The following is a 19,189-nucleotide window of genomic DNA, read 5'->3' on the forward strand; positions in this document are numbered from 1 at the left end:
ACCCTAGGTCCGTACTAAAAACCTAGTGGTCCATATTGAATTACCAAATTTAAGAAGGTTATGTTTGACAAATTTTCAAAAAATGTTAAGATTGTTAAGAAAAAAATGCTTTATATTATTTAGTTTATAGTTAACGGTTAGGTATTAGTTTCTTGACTGATTGAAGTAATAAAGACTTAATAGCTCGTCCTATTTCAGTTTTATTTAAAGAAATCGTTATGGTAGTCCATATTTAGAGAACTTACCCTACTATCTAGAAAATACCACAAATGGCGCGGTAAACGCCATCTGTAGTACGATGCTACATTTTAGGATTACGTGTGCTCCATCAAGGTTCATTTAAATATATGGATATCTTATTGCTGAAACGAATCCCGGCGTAGCTAACCTCAACGTGATAAGCACGTTACCATAATCGAATAGTATAATTCGAAGTGGTCTGTATTCTGTCGAAACTGCCAGACGCGGATCGCGATTTGGACCTTGTTGGAGCACACGTAATCCTAAAATGTAGCATCGTACCACAGACGGCGTTTAACGCGCCATTTGTGGTATTTTCTAAAACGCGCTGTTAAGACAGCAGGTAAAAGTTGGGCTGTGTTCTGTCTGAGCTGCCTGCGACGCGCTGATGAGATCCAAGAAGATCAAAATCGCGATCCGCGTCTGGCAGTTTCGACAGAATACAGACCACTTTAAAATTATTTTATTAATACTATCTCGCCTATTTTTTATTGACTTCCATGTAGTCGTCTGTTCTCCTATTCTTTCTAATACCTCTCCATTTCTAATGTTCTCTATTCACGGTATCTTCATCATTCGCCGGTAACTCCATATTTAGAACGTTTCTAACCTTTTCTTTTCCGTCATTCATAGGTCCAAAATTGATCCGAAAGTTTTGCAACGAAATCTAAAGGAATTTCATTTGGATCTGAACCACAATTTGAATTCATGGAATCAATTAACTGAATAAGATCCTCCCTTGAAATATGAAATTCGTCCATTAAACATTCACTATCTGTTCTGTAGAACGCGGGTAGCAGGGGGCTAGATTTAATATTTTCTTGCTGGATGCTTCTACATAATTGTACAGTTCACTCTTAACAATTACAAGGTACACATGAGAGATAATGGTAGCTATCATTTAGCTTAGCGTTCTATCCAGAAAACTTTTTAGTACTGTGCTTTTGGGGTGGGGGGACCGTCGGAAATAGGTGGTCCACCCTCTGAAGTGATGGGTGACACTCACGCTAAAAATCGAAACTAGGATAAGTACTGTGCAGTTCCTCGACTCTTATATAGACAGTAATACCTTCTTTTTGTTACAGGCAAAGCAGTTCCTTTCGTAGAGCTGACCGTGGCCCATGCTTCGGTTCTGACAATTCTAGCAATCAGTTTCGAGAGGTACTATGTTTTTGACGAGAAACAGTCTTCTCAATTGAATACAATCTGTTTTAGGCCTATCGACAATTTGAATGCACAAATCGCTTCCTTGCACTCTCTTACTGATTACAAAAAAGAAAAGTTTAAGCACAACTTCGTGATAGTCATGGTTGAATCCATGCATTGGAAAAGTTACTCAAAAAGCAAGTAATTGAAAGAATTTACATATACTGAACCGATTCAAATTTAAGTTCGTCATTGTATACAATTCGTAGGAAATGTGTATAATTCCTAAAATCGCCCGAAAATGTGTGAAATAAATTATATTAGACACATTTCCTAGGAAATTTATACATTTCCTTAATTACAACTGGAAATGTATTACAGGTAATACTAAATAGACAATAATACGGCAGACTGTTTGGAGATGTACCTATATCCATTGGTGACGTCATTGTTTGGTTAAGGAAATTTATGACACACTGGAGTTGCTTTAATANAAAAGAAAAGTTTAAGCACAACCTCGTGATGGTCATGGTTGAATCCATGCATTGGACAAGTTGCTCTGAAAGCAAGTAATTGAAAGGATCATTATGTTACATGTACTGAACCGATTCATGTTTAACTACATGCATTTGTTACCGGGAATGTATGAAGTCCGTCATTGTATACAATTCCTAGGAAATGTGTATAATTCCTAAAATCGCCTGGAAATGTGTGAAATAAATTATATTAGACACATTTCCCAGGAAATCTATACATTTCCTAAATAGCAATCGGAAATGCATTACAGGTAATACTAAATAGGCAATAATACGCCAGACTGTTTGGAGATGTACCTACATCCATTGGTGAGGCCATTGTTTGGTTAGAGAAATTTATGACAGACTGGAGTCGCTTTAATACTCCTGCCCGCCGGAAACGAGCTTATATGTTAGATATTAGAATAATGTGACGAGATTATCTTTTCTTCAGCAAACACGATGACCTTGAATTTTTAGTATGTTGTAGAGATGATAATGCTGATCATTTTCATATATATATATATATATGTTGCGCGCAGAGATCATAATGAAACATACTTTTCGAAGCCATTATTCCAACATATCCGCCCGCAATAACGTCACTAATGCAGATACATGTCGAAACCTAACCTAACAATCAATAACGTCACCAATGCATACACATTAGGCGATCGCACTAGAACCGCGTAAACCCAAATAATTCTGATTCTCAGTTTGCTAACGTGATTTATTAATTTTATTCATAGCAAGTATTAGTTTTATACATTTCCTAGCATCATATCGAAATTTCATACGCTTGCTAGGAAATGTATACCTTTCTCAGGATAATTATGTATGTATCTTTAAAACAATATTTTACACATTTCCTAAACAGCCTCGGAAATTGTATACATTTCCCAGGAACTGCATACAATTCCTAGATTTCATACATTTCCGGTAATATCAATACTATTGTNGTTAAGAAAAAAATGCTTTATATTATTTAGTTTATAGTTAACGATTAGGTATTAGTTTCTTGACTGATTGAAGTAATAAAGACTTAATAGCTCGTCCTATTTCAGTTTTATTTAAAGAAATCGTTATGGTAGTCCATATTTAGAGAACTTACCCTACTATCTAGAAAATACCACAAATGGCGCGGTAAACGCCATCTGTAGTACGATGCTACATTTTAGGATTACGTGTGCTCCATCAAGGTTCATTTAAATATATGGATATCTTATTGCTGAAACGAATCCCGGCGTAGCTAACCTCAACGTGATAAGCACGTTACCATAATCGAATAGTATAATTCGAAGTGGTCTGTATTCTGTCGAAACTGCCAGACGCGGATCGCGATTTGGACCTTGTTGGAGCACACGTAATCCTAAAATGTAGCATCGTACCACAGACGGCGTTTAACGCGCCATTTGTGGTATTTTCTAAAACGCGCTGTTAAGACAGCAGGTAAAAGTTGGGCTGTGTTCTGTCTGAGCTGCCTGCGACGCGCTGATGAGATCCAAGAAGATCAAAATCGCGATCCGCGTCTGGCAGTTTCGACAGAATACAGACCACTTTAAAATTATTTTATTAATACTATCTCGCCTATTTTTTATTGACTTCCATGTAGTCGTCTGTTCTCCTATTCTTTCTAATACCTCTCCATTTGTCGTATTTTCTAAAACGCGCTGTTAAGGCAGCAGGTAAAAGTTGGTCTGTGTTTTGTCGGAGCTGCCTGCGACGCGCTGATGAGATNGAATTTCTAATTTTATGTACTCTTGTCTCCTATTGTACCTCCCAAACATCCTTAACTATTTGCGAACAATAATCTAATCTAGGTCTGCCTCTACTCTTCTTAGCTCCTGTTTCTGCCTCGAATATGTCTCTGACTAGGCCTTCATGCCTTTACCAACCTATCTCGCCTATTTCTTATTGACTTCTATATAGTCCTCTGTACTCCTATTCTTTCTAATACCTCTTCATTTCTAATCTCCTCAATCCACGGTATCCTCATCATTCGGCGGTAACACCACATTTCGAACGATTCTACCATTTTCTAATCTTTTCGCCATCCATAAGTCCAATAAAATTGATCCGAAAATTTTTCAACGAAATCTGAAAGAATTTCGTCTGGATCTGAACCACAACTCGAATTCATGGAATCAGTTAACTGAATAAGATCCTCTCTTGAAATATGAAATTCATCCATTAATCATTCACTATCTGTTCTGCCGATCATGGGTAGCAGGGGGCTATATTTAATATTTTCTTGCTGGACACGCTGTACAGAATTGTAAGGTGCACTTTTAACAATTAAAAGGTACACTTGAGAGTTAATAGTAGCTATCATTTAGCTTAGTGTACTATCCAGAAAACTTTTAAGTACTGCGCTTTTTTTTTTACTTAGATTATTCTCGAGGAGGGGAAATCTTCAAAAGACGACCCTTGAAGGGAGGTAGTTTCGGATTTTTACCGACTAAAACCCCTCCTCGAGTGGCGAGATAAACCCTAAGGGTTGCCCATACCCATGAAGAGTAAGGAAAGTTGGGATTGGAGAAAGGTTGAGAAGGGAAAATTGTTTAGCTTGGGGGGTATTGGTGGGGGGGACCGTCGGAAATAGGTGGTCCACCCTCTGAAGTGATGGGTGACACTCACGCTAAAAATCGAAACTAGGATAAGTACTGTGCAGTTCCTCGACTCTTATATAGACAGTAATACCTTCTTTTTGTTACAGGCAAAGCAGTTCCTTTCGTAGAGCTGACCGTGGCCCATGCTTCGGTTCTGACAATTCTAGCAATCAGTTTCGAGAGGTACTATGCCATCTGTAAACCTCTAAAAGCTGGATACATTTGTACCAAAGCCAGAGCATCACTTATCTGTCTTCTCGCATGGCTCGTAGCAGCACTTTGTACTAGGTAAGTAAAAATAATACACTATAACTTACAATGCATAACTATAACTATACTAGAAGAATTTCTGTAAAAATGCACGTTGCATGAATCCTTTCTTGCATTAGCATGCTCTCACTTGAATTCTATTAGAATTTGCACAACGCGCAGCACTCTTGAATAGAACCTACTTGCCACAGTGGCGTAGCGTGAAAGGGGGAGGCAAAGGGGACAATTCCGGGCGGCGCGAAAGTAGGAACAGCAAAAATATTTTTTCGATATTAGATGCCCCAATTGCTTAGTATTTGTACCAATGTGGGAGGGGGGTCGAAAGAGGAGGTCTCTCCCACCACTATACCATAAAAAGTTTGTGGCGGTCTCACCCCCATAAAAAGTTATGGGGGTTCAAAGTTAATAAATATGCCAATTTTTATACATTTCTAGGCATGTAAATATTTATATAGTCATTCTTAAACAATATTCAAAGGTAAAACTAATGAAAAATCCATAAAAATATTGAGAAAGTTATATAAAACATTATTTAAATATCTTTATCAATAGGGTAGGTTAGGTTAGGTTAGATTATCGGGTTTTGTTCAAGTGACCACCCTCTTTCGATCCCCCACCTCCACCCGATTGAAAATAATTTTTTTATTGAATTTTATTTGAATTATAGTGTATGAAAATTGTCAAAATAATCAACTTTCAACCCTCATAACTTTCTATGGAGGTGAGACCACCGCAGATTTTTTATGGGATTTTACTCAGGTGACCACCCTCTTTCGATCCCCCCTACCCTCTTTAGATCCCCCTATCCCACCCCCATCTTACCCCCATAACTTTTTATGGGGGTGAGACCGCCACGAAGGGGTTGGGGGCCATCATCTAGATATTTACCGATGTAAGTTATATGAGACCTTTGCAATCTTTTCAACTTAATCATAAAACACCTCGTGAGAGCGAGAGCGCATTATCGGGGAATCCCTGAACATGCGTTTTGCTTTCGAACATAGACAAGTAGGATTGTCATATTTGTTGAAATATGGCAATTGTTCAAACCAGAATCTACCAAATTTTGCAGAAAAATCATAAAAATACATACATAAATATTACTAACATAATCACCATACAGACCCCATCTCTTGTAATACGAACGAGTATACAAACTCAGAATAAAATGCACTTTATTAACGTTATCAACAAACAATGTAATTCTTTACAATAGAAAAATAGTTGCAATAGTTGCAGTAGTCGTTCGTGTCTTGTGGTATAATGTCCCATTTTTATATGGTAAATTCGCAATCCGGTTGTTGACCCTTTTGCCCATGAATACTTGTTTATCCCTGCAACCGTCCATTGTTTTCCGAATTTTCCGTCGGCATAACCCGATATAGTCCATACAAGACGACTTCTCCTCGACTGGGAGTCATACTCGACCCTCCGCATGCCTTGCTTAAGATACCGGGTGTTCGTACCACCCTATATCATAAAAAAGAAACAAAGAAAAGAAGGGCGGTAAATTTAGGCTTCGCCCCGGATGACAGAAATTTACGCTACGCCACTGACTAGCCATAAAAAACACTGTTCAAAACCAATCTTACACAAAATTTCAACCATTACACGATCCATATGCTACCTAATCTACCTAACCAAACAATAACGTCACCAATGCATATACATCTCCAAGCGGCCTGCCGTATTATTGCCTATTTTATGTCATAGGCCGCCAAATATTGTTTTTCAACATTCGATAACTATGCTTCATTATCATTTCCGCGCAAAACATATATATATCATAATGATCAGCATATCTGTATCTACAACATACTAAAAATTCATATCCATTAGCAACATCATTGTTTGGTTAGGTAAATTTACGACAGAATGGAATTTATTTAATATCCCTGCCCGCCGAAACCGGGCTGATATGTTAAACTATTTTATTCACAGAAAGCATTAGTTTTATACATTTCCTAGTACAATATTGGAATTTCATACAATTCCTAAGAAACGTATACATTTCCCAGAATATGTGTGTATTAAAAAATCTTTGAAACAATATTTTATACATTTCCTAAATAGCCTCGGAANGAATGCGACAGTGGCTGTGTGTGTCGCGACCATGACAAGATCGACAAACAAACTGTGGCGTCGTCGCTAAAAGACAGTAACGAAGAATTCTTTCCATTATTTCGAAGTTGTAGAAAATATAACGCCGTTAGTGGGAACTCACGATTCAAAAAGGACAAGAAAAATATACTCGCAACTGAACAAGTACAAACTGACCACGCTGATAACAGCGAAAGTTTTGTATAGTTAGGGACATGACATTCTTGAAGAACAATTTACTATAGAAACCACCACTGAAAGATCCCATCAACATACCGTAAATCGTCGCATTAATGCAAGATTACTAAATAGAAAGGAAGAGGCAATATATCGTCATCTGTGGAGTTGTAATAGAAATATATAATATTGTAGAAATTCACAATATTTATGTTCCTTCTTAAATGTTATGAGTGTGTACAATTGTGTGTGTCAATTTCTATAGTTTCTCGTTTCTTAAATTTTATACATAGATATTGTTACATAGTATCATCTAACATCCGCATCATGCATACCATAATTAAATATTACCCCTTTTGACCAATTGTATTCTCGTTTCGTACCGTGAAGATAAATCGCCCTTAATAAGTTTTAGAAAACAATTATATTCCGCTTGACATAGTTCTTTAAGGATTCAAAAATTATGCGCTATGGAGAACATTCTTACCTAATTTTGGTAACTGATAAACTACGTCTGTTCCAGAAACAGGTTTTTTATTTGAAATTCTAAATCATTTTTTTTAAATGTAAATATCTATTAGCAAGCTTTCGTTGAAGTAAAAAACTGAACTCGTAGTATTAAACAAATATGTACTAGTTTTGTCTTTAGTAAATTAATTTTTGAATTGATTTTACCCGCTGCAGATAACCTCAAATTAATGAATAATTGAACTAACGCTACAAGAAAATCCAAAATGTCTCATTAATAATAATGATTATACATTAGTTCGACCCTTCTACGATCTATAACTGTTAGGTACGTATCGTTAGCGTTGCTACTGTCACCTCTTAGTAGCTTGCTGAGTAGAGTACTGGTGCGTAAAACCAGGGGCTCGGGGTTCAATTCCCGGCAAGGAAGTGACAGAAGCAACAATTTTTCATCATTAAATGGAGGTTATCAATCAATTCAAGAATTAATTCACTAATACATTGAATTTAACGTTACAAAAATTCAAAAGTATCTCAGAAAAAGAAGTATCCTTCATAATGCAGGAACAAACGCTATTGATACATATTATAAAGACGGAACGCAATCAAACAATTGGTAAAAGGCTTTAATGGTCACTACAAGTCCTTCCACCATTGAGACGTCACGGTATCAAAAGGTCATCCCCAAAGCTCAATGATTTATCGATTTTCAAAGCCAATTTTAACGAAAAGTTCATGAAAATCATATTTGTTTTCAACGGTGTGGTTGTTTTTTATGACTAATCATTATAATAATTGTCGTTTCACACTGTTTTTCAGTGTCATGTTTTAACCCAATTATAAAACTTGATTCTAATTCAACGACAAAAGCTACTCAGAAGTAGCTTGGGCTGCAACTTTACGTAGCAATGCTTTGAAGTTAGGATATCTCAGTCGTGAAGCTCTAAGGCAATTCTGCGGCCAATTTGGTCGCAAATTACGTCGATAACGAATACCCTTTTGTTTTTTCCTTTTCAACGGCCGATTTTATTAGCTATGTTCTCATTTAAAATATTATATGCCATCACGGGAAAAGATGCAGTAAAAATAGAAGATACTTCCTGAGGAATATCAAAGTTTAATTTCCTTTCTTTGCCAAAAGTGCATCATCCACCTAAAATTAAATTAGTTTACTCTTATATTTTGCTTACATACAATAAATTATTATTTATCATCTCGACATTTTGAAATGTTACATGACATGAATCCAATTAACAGTTTAAAAGAAGGAAATAGAAATTGAGAACGAATGAATAAAGCATTCATATTAAACAACTGGGGCTTGAGTAGATCCGTTCAAATCTATTATTTACAGGGAGTGGAAAACCAAAACAAAGAATACAAAGGGTAGAAAGAGTGAAAAGTAATGATTCGTTGAAAATGAAAAACGTGCCGTTTGTACGTTATCGTTCTGTTAAACGAGTGGAATGTAACAGCCAAGAAGTTCCTTTTAACATTTATTACCAACGCAAACTGTGCCCCAAATGCCAAACACCCTCATCCTTTCGCAGATATTACACGATCAATGGACCTACATGATTGTATGTAATCCGGCAAATGCCTTCTACTGGGATAGAACGTTTAAAATTTGCAATTCTATTGCGAAAATATGAAAAATCAATTAACTAAACCTACATAAAATGCATTCGTTCTAGTTTAAAATCGAACCGGCTGTTTTCAAATAAATGGGACGGCAAAACTACACTCGGTTTTTCGGGATCTGGAAAAAACGATATGTTTTTTGAGTTGTCGGTCAGATCCTTCAACCATCACGTTAGGAAGCGCAATACGTGGAAGATGCCAGGTGATTTAGGAAAACATCAGTTAGATTACATACTTGTTAGGCAAAGATTCAAAAATCAAGTGGAGGACTGTAGGAGTTATCCAGGAGCAGATATAGATAGCGATCATAACTTAGTAGTTATGAAGACCAATCTTAAATTGAAAATTTTGAAAAAAAGGGAAGGTAGGAGACGTCTTGACTTAGAAAAGTTAAAATGTAACAAAACTTGTGATAGACTAGGTACAAGGCGGTGGGAGAAACGAATGACAGGGACATAGAAACAGAATGGAACTGAATTAAAATGTGCCTAAAGTCAGCAGCTACAGATATACTAGGTCTTAAACTAAACGAAAGTAAGAAGCCCTCGATAACACACGAGTTTGTAGAATTGATAAAAGGCGGAAATACAAAAACAGGGCAGACGAAGAAGGGAAAAAAAAGATATAAGACTACAAAGTGGGAAATAATTACGAAGTGTAGGGCAACCAAGGAACAGTGGATTGATAGGAGATGTAAAGAAGTAGAAGAAATGTTTGAAGTAGGTAGGCTTATTATATAATTAAAAGGAATTTTAGAGATGTAGGGTACAGTAGTAATAATATAAGAAACGAGGCAGGAGTCATTTTGATATAAATGAGGTAAAAGCAGATAGGTGGAAAGAATATTTAGAGAACCTATACGCCATGAGTTAAGAGATATATTAGAGAAGGAAGATAATGTGGAGATAGATGAACTAGGTTATCCCACAATGAGAGAAGAGTTCGATGTAGCATTAAAAAACTTGCGCCAGATATAGATGAGATGAAGGCGGAAATTCTAAAACATGCAAGAGAAGAGGTTAGAGATCGTATGTTTAAGCTAGTTAGTCACATTTACGAAACGGGAAAGATCCTAGAGGATTATAAAAAGAACGTGGTTGTAACCATACCTAAAAAGAAAGACGCGGATAGGTGCGAGACATTTAGAACAATTAGTTTAACTTCCCATGCGTCAAAAGTCTTAACTAGAATTGTACAGAGTAGGATGGAAAAAAGGGCGGAAGAACTATTAGGGGAAGATCAATAGAGAAAATCACAGAAAAAAGAAAGAGGGCGTACCTAGGATTTGTAGATTTAGAAAAAGCTTTCGACAATGTTATATGGGAAAAGATGTTAAATATACTTAAAAATGTAGGGATGTGTTACAGAGGTAAAAGAGCAATACTTAGTTTGTATAAAGAGCAACAGGCAGTTATACGAGGGTGGATTGATAAGTTTCCGGCCTGACCAAGAAAAACAAGGTTTTTAAAAATTTTTTTTTTTTATTTCTCAACATAATCTCCTCCAAGGCTGATACATTTCTCATAGCGGTGTTCCAGTCTATTAATGCCATCTCTATAGACTGATTCGTCAAGCTCCTCAAAATAACCATTTACAGCTTCGATTACTTCTTCATTGTCCGCAAATCTCTTACCGCCAAGCCATTTTTTGAGATTAGGGAACAGAAAATAGTCACTCGGGGCTAGGTCTGGAGAGTAAGGAGGGTGCGGCATCAATTCAAACTTTAGATCGTTGATTTTAGCCGTCGCAACGATTGACGTGTGCGCTGGTGCGTTATCGTGATGAAACAAGATTTTTTTCTTCGCCAGATGAGGTCGTTTAATTTTCACCTCGTGGCTCAAACGTTGCAATAAGTCTGCGTAGTATTGACCAGTGATAGTATTACCCTTTGCAAGGTAATCAATGTATATAATACCTCTTGCATCCCAAAAAACAGTAGCCATAACCTTGTTCGCCGAAAAAATTGTTTTTGCCTTCTTTGGAGTTGGTTCCCCTGGTCCAATCCACTGTTTAGACTGTTCTTTGGTTTCAGGAGTGTAGTGGTGGACCCACGTTTCGTCAACGGTTACGAATCGACGCAAAAATTCGCTTGGATTACGCTTATACAATGACAAATTTGCGGTAGAAATGTTTTTTCGAATCAATTTTTGGTCGACTGTTAGCAAACGCGGCACCCATCTTGCACAGAGCTTTTCCATATGCAAATGTTGGTGCAAAATATGTTGCACACGTTCATATGACATCTTACAGGTCTCAGCTATCTCACGCACTTTCAATCTGCGGTCTCCCAGCACTATTTGATGAATTTTTTCGATCATATCTGGAGTTGTGACCTCAACGGGGCGTCCTGAGCGAGGCCCATCAGAGGTGCTCACACGACCCTTTTTAAACTCGGAAACCCACTGCTTAACGGTTGAATATGACGGGGAGGATGTCCCCAGTGTTGAGTCCATCTCTTTTTTAATTTCCTTCGGCGTTAACCCCTTCAAATAAAAGTATTTGATGACAGCACGATTTTCCTGCTTTTCCATTTTTACGAAAACCACAGAGGCGTCTTGTTCAGCGTGCTGTCAAACCTACACTAGCAAGGAGATCGGGCTGAAACTATAGCTACAAGCTATCCAAGGATGGTACTATAGAATGTCACCTCAAGGTAGGCCTAGTGGCGTCATCTCTTGGTTAGGCCGGAAACTTATCAATCCACCCTCGTAGAGCTGGGGCTGCAACGTAGAGAAGTAAATATTAAAAAGGGAGTCAGACAGGGAGGTCCACGGTCACCGCTACTTTTTAACGTATACATCGAAGACGCAATCAACATCATTAAAGACAGTATAACTCTCGGGATAGATATACAGTGGCAAAAGATTAGTATGCTTAGATTTGCAGATGATATAGCAGTATTAGCGTGTTAGAGATAACTTTAAATAAAATGCAAGCGGTACTGGCATGAAAATAAATAAAAGTAAAACAGAAATACTGGTATGCAAGGGAAGAAAAAGTAAGAAAAGAGCGAATATAATGATAGAAGATGAAAAATTAGTAGAAGTGGCTAATTTTAGGTATCTAGGAAGTCAGATAAGTCAGGACGGAAGAAGTAGTAGGTATTTAAAGCAGAGAATAGTGCAGGGTCGTGTCGCCTTCAGTTATTGCTATGCTCGCGAACGGTTAACTTACAAATTCGAAAAAGGTTGTTACAGATGTATGTTTGGAGCGCGGCGCTGGACAGTGGGCGCTGCAGAAAAGAAAAGATACAAGCATTCAAAATGTGGTGTTACAAGCGAATGATGAGGATACCGTGGATAGAGAAGGTTAGAAATGAAGAGGTGTTAGAAAGAATAGGAGAACAGAAGACTCTATGGAAGTCAATAAGAAATAGGTGAGATAGGTTAATAGGACACCTTCTCGGGTATGAAGGTCTAGTCAGAGACATATTAGAGGCAGAAACGCGAGTTAGGAGCGGTAGACGTAAGCCTAGGTCAAATTACTGTTCGCAAATAGTTATGTATGTAAGTTTTTCTAGTTTTAAGGAAATGCGAAGATTAGCTCAGGATAGGATAGAATGGAGGTGCGTGTCCAACCAGTCTTAGGACTGACGACCTTGATAATGATGGTCAGATCCTATGATAATAAACCCATGCTTCCTTAAAGACAATCAAAACTGCCTCAATAACGCCGGTAATCCAACGGAAACAGTCAGTGGACAGAAGGCCTTGGTTCTTCGATGTAGTTACTATTAGTTGTACTCTTTTATGGATTTTATTGGTTGTAAATGAGAGTGCCAACTGCCTGTGACATTCGGAGTTGCTTTAATACCCTGCGCCATGAAAGCTGGTACAAAAGGGGTCTTCCTATTTTTGACAAAAAAAAGAATTAATTTTGTTTTATTCCATAAAAGTTTGCTATTTAAAGTACATGAATGCGTATGTGTAAGTAGGCGATCCCATAATAATATGACCTAACTGTGAAACAGCGAAAAAAAGTGAAATGAAACTAATATTATTTTGCATTTATATAACATATATAGTCTTCTTTATTATCAGCACCATTTTTACATTTCTGTAAAAAATTCATTAATCTTTGTTTTCATAATCACTTGAAACGACCACTTGCAAGTATTTGTCGTTATAAATGTTTTTACCCCTCCCGTTTCGACTCTGGGAAAAGAAAATAGTGAGACGTTTGTGTTGTGACTGTACGGGATCGACCTCAATAAAGCCGTACTCACTAAATAAAATAAAATAAAAAACTAAAGAAATAAAATAAAATAATTCGAAGTGGTCTGTATTCTGTCGAAACTGCCAGACGCGGATCGCGATTTCGATCTTTTTGGATCTCATCAGCGCTGATGAGATCCAAAAAGATCGAAATCGACCAACTTTTACCNACTGATCCCCTCGTGTTCTGTCACAACACCGTAACCACCCGGTAGGCACGTTGTCTTAACACACAATACAACGGTTAGACCTTTGAAGTCCATTCACACGGAGAAAATGGATTTCTTTGAGCAGTTTGTCACTTTATAACCAGACTACGAATTGCGATAAAGCATCGTAATAAATTTTCAGATGCAAAAGTCTTCTATTACTAATCGTAAAATGTAGTAATACGTAATACGTAATCCTAAAATGTAGCATCGTGCTACAGATAGCGTTCACTGTGCCGTTTGTAGTATTTTTTTAAAGAAATAAAACAAAATATTTTTAGTTTTTGAAATTTTCAGTTTGCTTTAGTAGGTTTTAACAGTAAATATAAAAAAAAGAAACGTTACCACTGTTTGAAAAAAAAGGATCTACAGGAATGTCCTCAAGCACATATGTATGACAGAAAATTTCAGCATTTAAGACAATTATGTGTTGTGGAACGGGAGGATTATTTTGAGTTTATGAGTTAGTGCAGCCTTATGTTTACTTCTTATGGTGGTATTCTGTTCGTTGAAATCTCGATGGTCAAGGAGTCGAATTGCTCACTTTTTCATTCCTTGATCGTTGTGGCTCATAACTTTTAACGACTATCATCATTGAATTAAATATTAATATAATTTCTCAATATAATTTTAACGCAAGTTCTCCGTTACTATATTTTGTGAACTATCTACGGCGTGCTGGCGAGATCCAATGAAGTGAAAATCGCAATCCACGTCTAACGGTTTCGAGAGAAAACGGACCATCCAGAGCTTTTTGTTCTGTAGCAACATGCTAAAGCACTACTGTTATTAGTACTTAATAACCTTCTTGCAATCTAATAATTTCGCCTTTGAAATGAGAAATTGGCCACGAAAAAATGTTGTTTAATTTTCTTTTATATTTTTTCTATTAACCACATCTATTGATTTACTGCTACTTGCTGCAACTTGACATCGGCATCTGGGATGTAACAACCCATGGCTCTTAAAAATTGTGCCTTCAAAATGCTTAAAATACTACTTTGCTACTCTCTACTTATCTTCTAATATTACTGTATGAAATTAAGAGGTTCCTTCTGTGCAATATATTTATAATATGTCTACTAACAATCGAATCTCTTCCTTTCCTGATCACTTCACCTACTATATATGGCTTAAGCACTGGATTCGGTCTGCAATGGTTATAGTTTGGATTGCGCCTTGGTTTTACGCTTCTAACCGCTATGGCATTCTACGTACTTCAAACCTATTTTTATTTTTAAAGCAATCCCATTTTTTGATATTTTCAGCCCCATGTTTGGGATAGCGCAGTACCACCTTGTTGAAGACATCGATGGATCTCATGTGCCAGTTTGTCACACGTTAGCTAACACGTTTTGGTCGGCCTTGTACTTCCTCGGTACAATTTTCCTATTTTTCATGGTTCCTTTCATTGTCCTAATTATCCTTTATCTAATCATCGCTAAAAACCTAATAACGAACGCGGTAGGTTTAGTAATGAATAAACACATTGACAATTATTCGATTCGCGCAAGAAAACAAGTGATTTTAATGTTAGGTACTGTGGTACTGAGTTTCTTTGTTTGTCTTATTCCGTTTAGAGTTTTTATAGTATGGATAATCGTAGCGCCGGACGAAAGTGTTGCTAAATTGGGCCCGGAGCGATATTATATAATCTTATACTTTTGTAGAGTGTTGGTATACCTAAACTCAGCTGTCAATCCCATACTGTACAATTTAATGAGTTCGAAATTTCGTACGGGCTTTGTACTTTGTTCGAAGAAAAAACGAAAGTTCTACTTCAAACGATGGCGTAACGGCACGTTCAGTACGACAGTGACGACATCTAGTAACAGATGCAGCAGCTACGACAACTACAAAGTTATTTTCCAACCTAAAACTGACTCGGTGCTTTTCAACTATTCAAGAAATTGCTCTCCGCGTAATAGTGATCCGCACTCCGTTGGAATAAGGAAGGGTGGTATCGTTCTAGCGGGCATTCATCATGCGGAAAGTCAAATAATGCCAGACACTTCCGGGGAAAATGTATGCAGACATTTGGAATGCGACAGTGGCTGTGTGTGTCGCGACCATGACAAGATCGACAAACAAACTGTGGCGTCGTCGCTAAAAGACAGTAACGAAGAATTCTTTCCATTATTTCGAAGTTGTAGAAAATATAACGCCGTTAGTGGGAACTCACGATTCAAAAAGGACAAGAAAAATATACTCGCAACTGAACAAGTACAAACTGACCACGCTGATAACAGCGAAAGTTTTGTATAGTTAGGGACATGACATTCTTGAAGAACAATTTACTATAGAAACCACCACTGAAAGATCCCATCAACATACCGTAAATCGTCGCATTAATGCAAGATTACTAAATAGAAAGGAAGAGGCAATATATCGTCATCTGTGGAGTTGTAATAGAAATATATAATATTGTAGAAATTCACAATATTTATGTTCCTTCTTAAATGTTATGAGTGTGTACAATTGTGTGTGTCAATTTCTATAGTTTCTCGTTTCTTAAATTTTATACATAGATATTGTTACATAGTATCATCTAACATCCGCATCATGCATACCATAATTAAATATTATCCCTTTTGACCAATTGTTTTCTCGTTTCGCATCGTGAAGATAAATCGCCCCTAATAAGTTTTCGTTTCGTACCCTGTGCAACTTTGTCTTTCCAATGGGAAGAAAAGAGCCCCACGAAGAACGTAGTCCCATAACAGAACATTCGAGGATGTAGCGCGAAAAATATAGCCAACAAATATCTGGATTTTCTTACCACAGCTCCAAGGTTCTATTTTGTTTGAAAACAATTATATTCCGCTCGACATAGTTCTTTAAGGATTCAAAATCTGCTGAAACATAGAAAGGAAATTGTTATAACTGATCAACACAAATTTCCAATATTAGGATCATTGCACTCAGCCAACCCCATTGCAGAGGACATAGATTTTATTACACTTCATTTACTTTCTCTAGCGAAGTGCCCCTTCCAATGTCTCGGATACGCGCTGGCAAAATCGTAGGTAGGGAGAAAAAAGCTCATTATAATCTCGACTCTTGTTCGTTAAATATACTTTTTCATACAGTACCTGCCAAAAGTTTTGTTCAATCATGAATAGTAGTGCGAGTCGAAAACAAGCGTTAAAGCCTTTAATATGTCTTCCAATATAAATAAACATCTCTTTGATATTTTCAGTAGTAAATGGTACCAATAGCAGCACATTTGAGCAATGCAATTGTAGTGGATAAAATGATCAATTTTTCCGTGCAGTACTGTACTGATTATACGCTCCTCACAGGTGAAGAGTTTGGCCGAGAGTTGTCTCCTTCCTTTTCTGGCCACATCGGTACAGAAAGAAAACGAAGTATAACTTAGGCTTAGGGGTACCGTCAGAGTGAGCGAAGACGCCCACTCGTCTCACCACATCTGAATTTCAATCAAATCGAACGATAATTATTATATCCACTGTTTAATATCAACTGTCAATATTTAATTTGGATATATTAATGTTGTACTAGTGACTTAAATAGTAATTACGGTATGCAGATACTAGATAGTCGATACTATGTAACAGTATGCTGCATATTCCTAAACTTGCAATTCATACGAAAAACAAATATTCAGATACGTATTAGGTAAAAAGCAAACATCACTCATTAAAATAAAATTAATTATCTCAATTTTATTAAAACATGAAGTGACTAAGGGCAGGCTTACAGGCTACTCTTTATGTGGACAAAATCGGCCAAGACAATTTAACTTAACCTAAAAGTTATTGTGCCCAAACGTATGAGAGAAATATGAAAAGTATATGTGTTTCTTCACCTAAACACGCATCTTCAAGCTTCTAAAGAGAAGACTAAACGGTTTTTAATAAATGGCCTTAAGTTCCTAGTCAGCAATTTATCGAAACAAGCACTTTTCGTTCGTACGAGATTCGGATACGAATGCTCGCTTTCAGATGCACGGAACGGTTGATAGAGCATATCAGGTTCCCGACTGGAAATTAGTTAGTGAATTGGATCCGATGCGGATCAGAATTGCCTGAAGATTGATCAGAAATAAATCAGGCTTTCTGATCCGTATGATGGAAAATCGTCACGCCATATATGACCAACATAGGATCCATTTGAAAAATCCATGTCGGATATGTTTCCAAAATCCATGACGGATCCGTTTCTAAAATCCATGACGGATCCGTTTCAAAGATCCATGCTGGACCCATTCAACAGATCCATTCCCGATCCATCCAAAAGATCCATACCGGATCCGTTTAAAGGATCAGGATTATTTTTTTCTTTTTATTAATTTGGCATAAATTAATTAAATCAGTATTACCATTTTACCTTAATTTTATTAATGAACTCAAGTACACTTTAAATATGTTCCAGACAGTAAGTTTAATAACTATTTATTATTTTTATTTTCCTTATNTCTGATCCGGGTATGTTGGAAATCGTCACGCCATATATGATCAACAAAGGATCCATTTGAAAAATCCATGTCGGATCTGTTTCTAAGATCCATGACGGATCCGTTTCAAATATCCATACTGGACCTATTCAACAGACCCATTCCCGATCCAGCCAAAAGTTTCATAACGGATCCGTTTAAAGGATCAGGATTATTTTTTTCTTTTTATTAATTTGGCATAAAATAATCAATATTATCATTTTACCTTAATTTTATTAATGAACTCAAGTACACTTTAAATATGTTCCAAACAGTAACTATTTATTATTTTTATTTTCTTTATTCCAATATTTGACATTATTTATGATTCTACCTACGGCATCATAAAATTCTTTATCTTTAAACGTGATTCCATGGTCTTTTAAATCTTCACGCATGATTTGTTCATTGTTTGACGAACAATATTGCATACAGAATAAATCAGGTAAAAAATAGTTCTGTATTATGATCCAGTTCAGAACATCAGATACAATCTCGATTTAAAGATTGTACCGAAACCGTAATAGAATTTGTAGCATTAGATTGTGATAAGAATTTTGTCAGATGACTGGATTAAGGGATAGGATACTTTTCTATGATCAATTTCTGATCAGATGGTTGGATCAACAGATAGAGTATTGTGCGCTGATCAATTTCTGATCGGATGATCAGATCAAGGAATGGAGTACTGTACTCTGATCGGAAACTGATCAGATCAGTGGATCAACGGATAGAGTACTGTACTCTGATCAGAAACTGATCAGATGGGTGGATCAACGGATAGAATACAGATGCCCGTATTACGGAAAATCTGATCCATATCTGACCATAATCCGGGTTCTCTGAACTAATTTCCAGTCGGATTACTAAGGTTGGTCAACATTAACCGTTCCGTGCAAGTGAAAATAAGTATTCGTATAAATACAAATCTCTCGACCGAGCAGCATGGCCTAGAGCAGGGGTGAGCAACCTTTTTAATCAACGGGCCAATTTAATTGTTAAAATTTTTTGGCGGGCCGCACATAAAGTAACACTTATTAATAATTTACAGAACTTTATTTGTAATAAACGTTAGAATAAAAAAATATGAAATTTAAAAAAAAAGTAAAGATTAAATATACAAATTTTAATGCAAAATAAAAAC

At 36.7% G+C, this 19,189-nt stretch overlaps 1 protein-coding gene across 1 annotated transcript in view; it reads left to right on the top strand.

The window, feature by feature from the left end:
• The first annotated feature begins 1,231 nt into the window (after positions 1-1,231).
• Positions 1,232-19,189, top strand: part of LOC108742249 (growth hormone secretagogue receptor type 1-like) — a 35,735-nt gene continuing 17,777 nt past the window's right edge. Inside the window, exons 1-3 of the mRNA XM_025978797.1 lie at positions 1,232-1,235; positions 1,326-1,401; positions 4,694-4,798. Of these exons, the coding sequence (XP_025834582.1) occupies positions 1,232-1,235; positions 1,326-1,401; positions 4,694-4,798 (185 nt within the window). The remainder of the gene's footprint in view (positions 1,236-1,325; positions 1,402-4,693; positions 4,799-19,189) is intronic.

Source organism: Agrilus planipennis, unplaced genomic scaffold (genome assembly GCF_000699045.2).
Source record: "Agrilus planipennis isolate EAB-ADULT unplaced genomic scaffold, Apla_2.0 scaffold388, whole genome shotgun sequence".
Taxonomy (NCBI): domain Eukaryota; kingdom Metazoa; phylum Arthropoda; class Insecta; order Coleoptera; family Buprestidae; genus Agrilus; species Agrilus planipennis.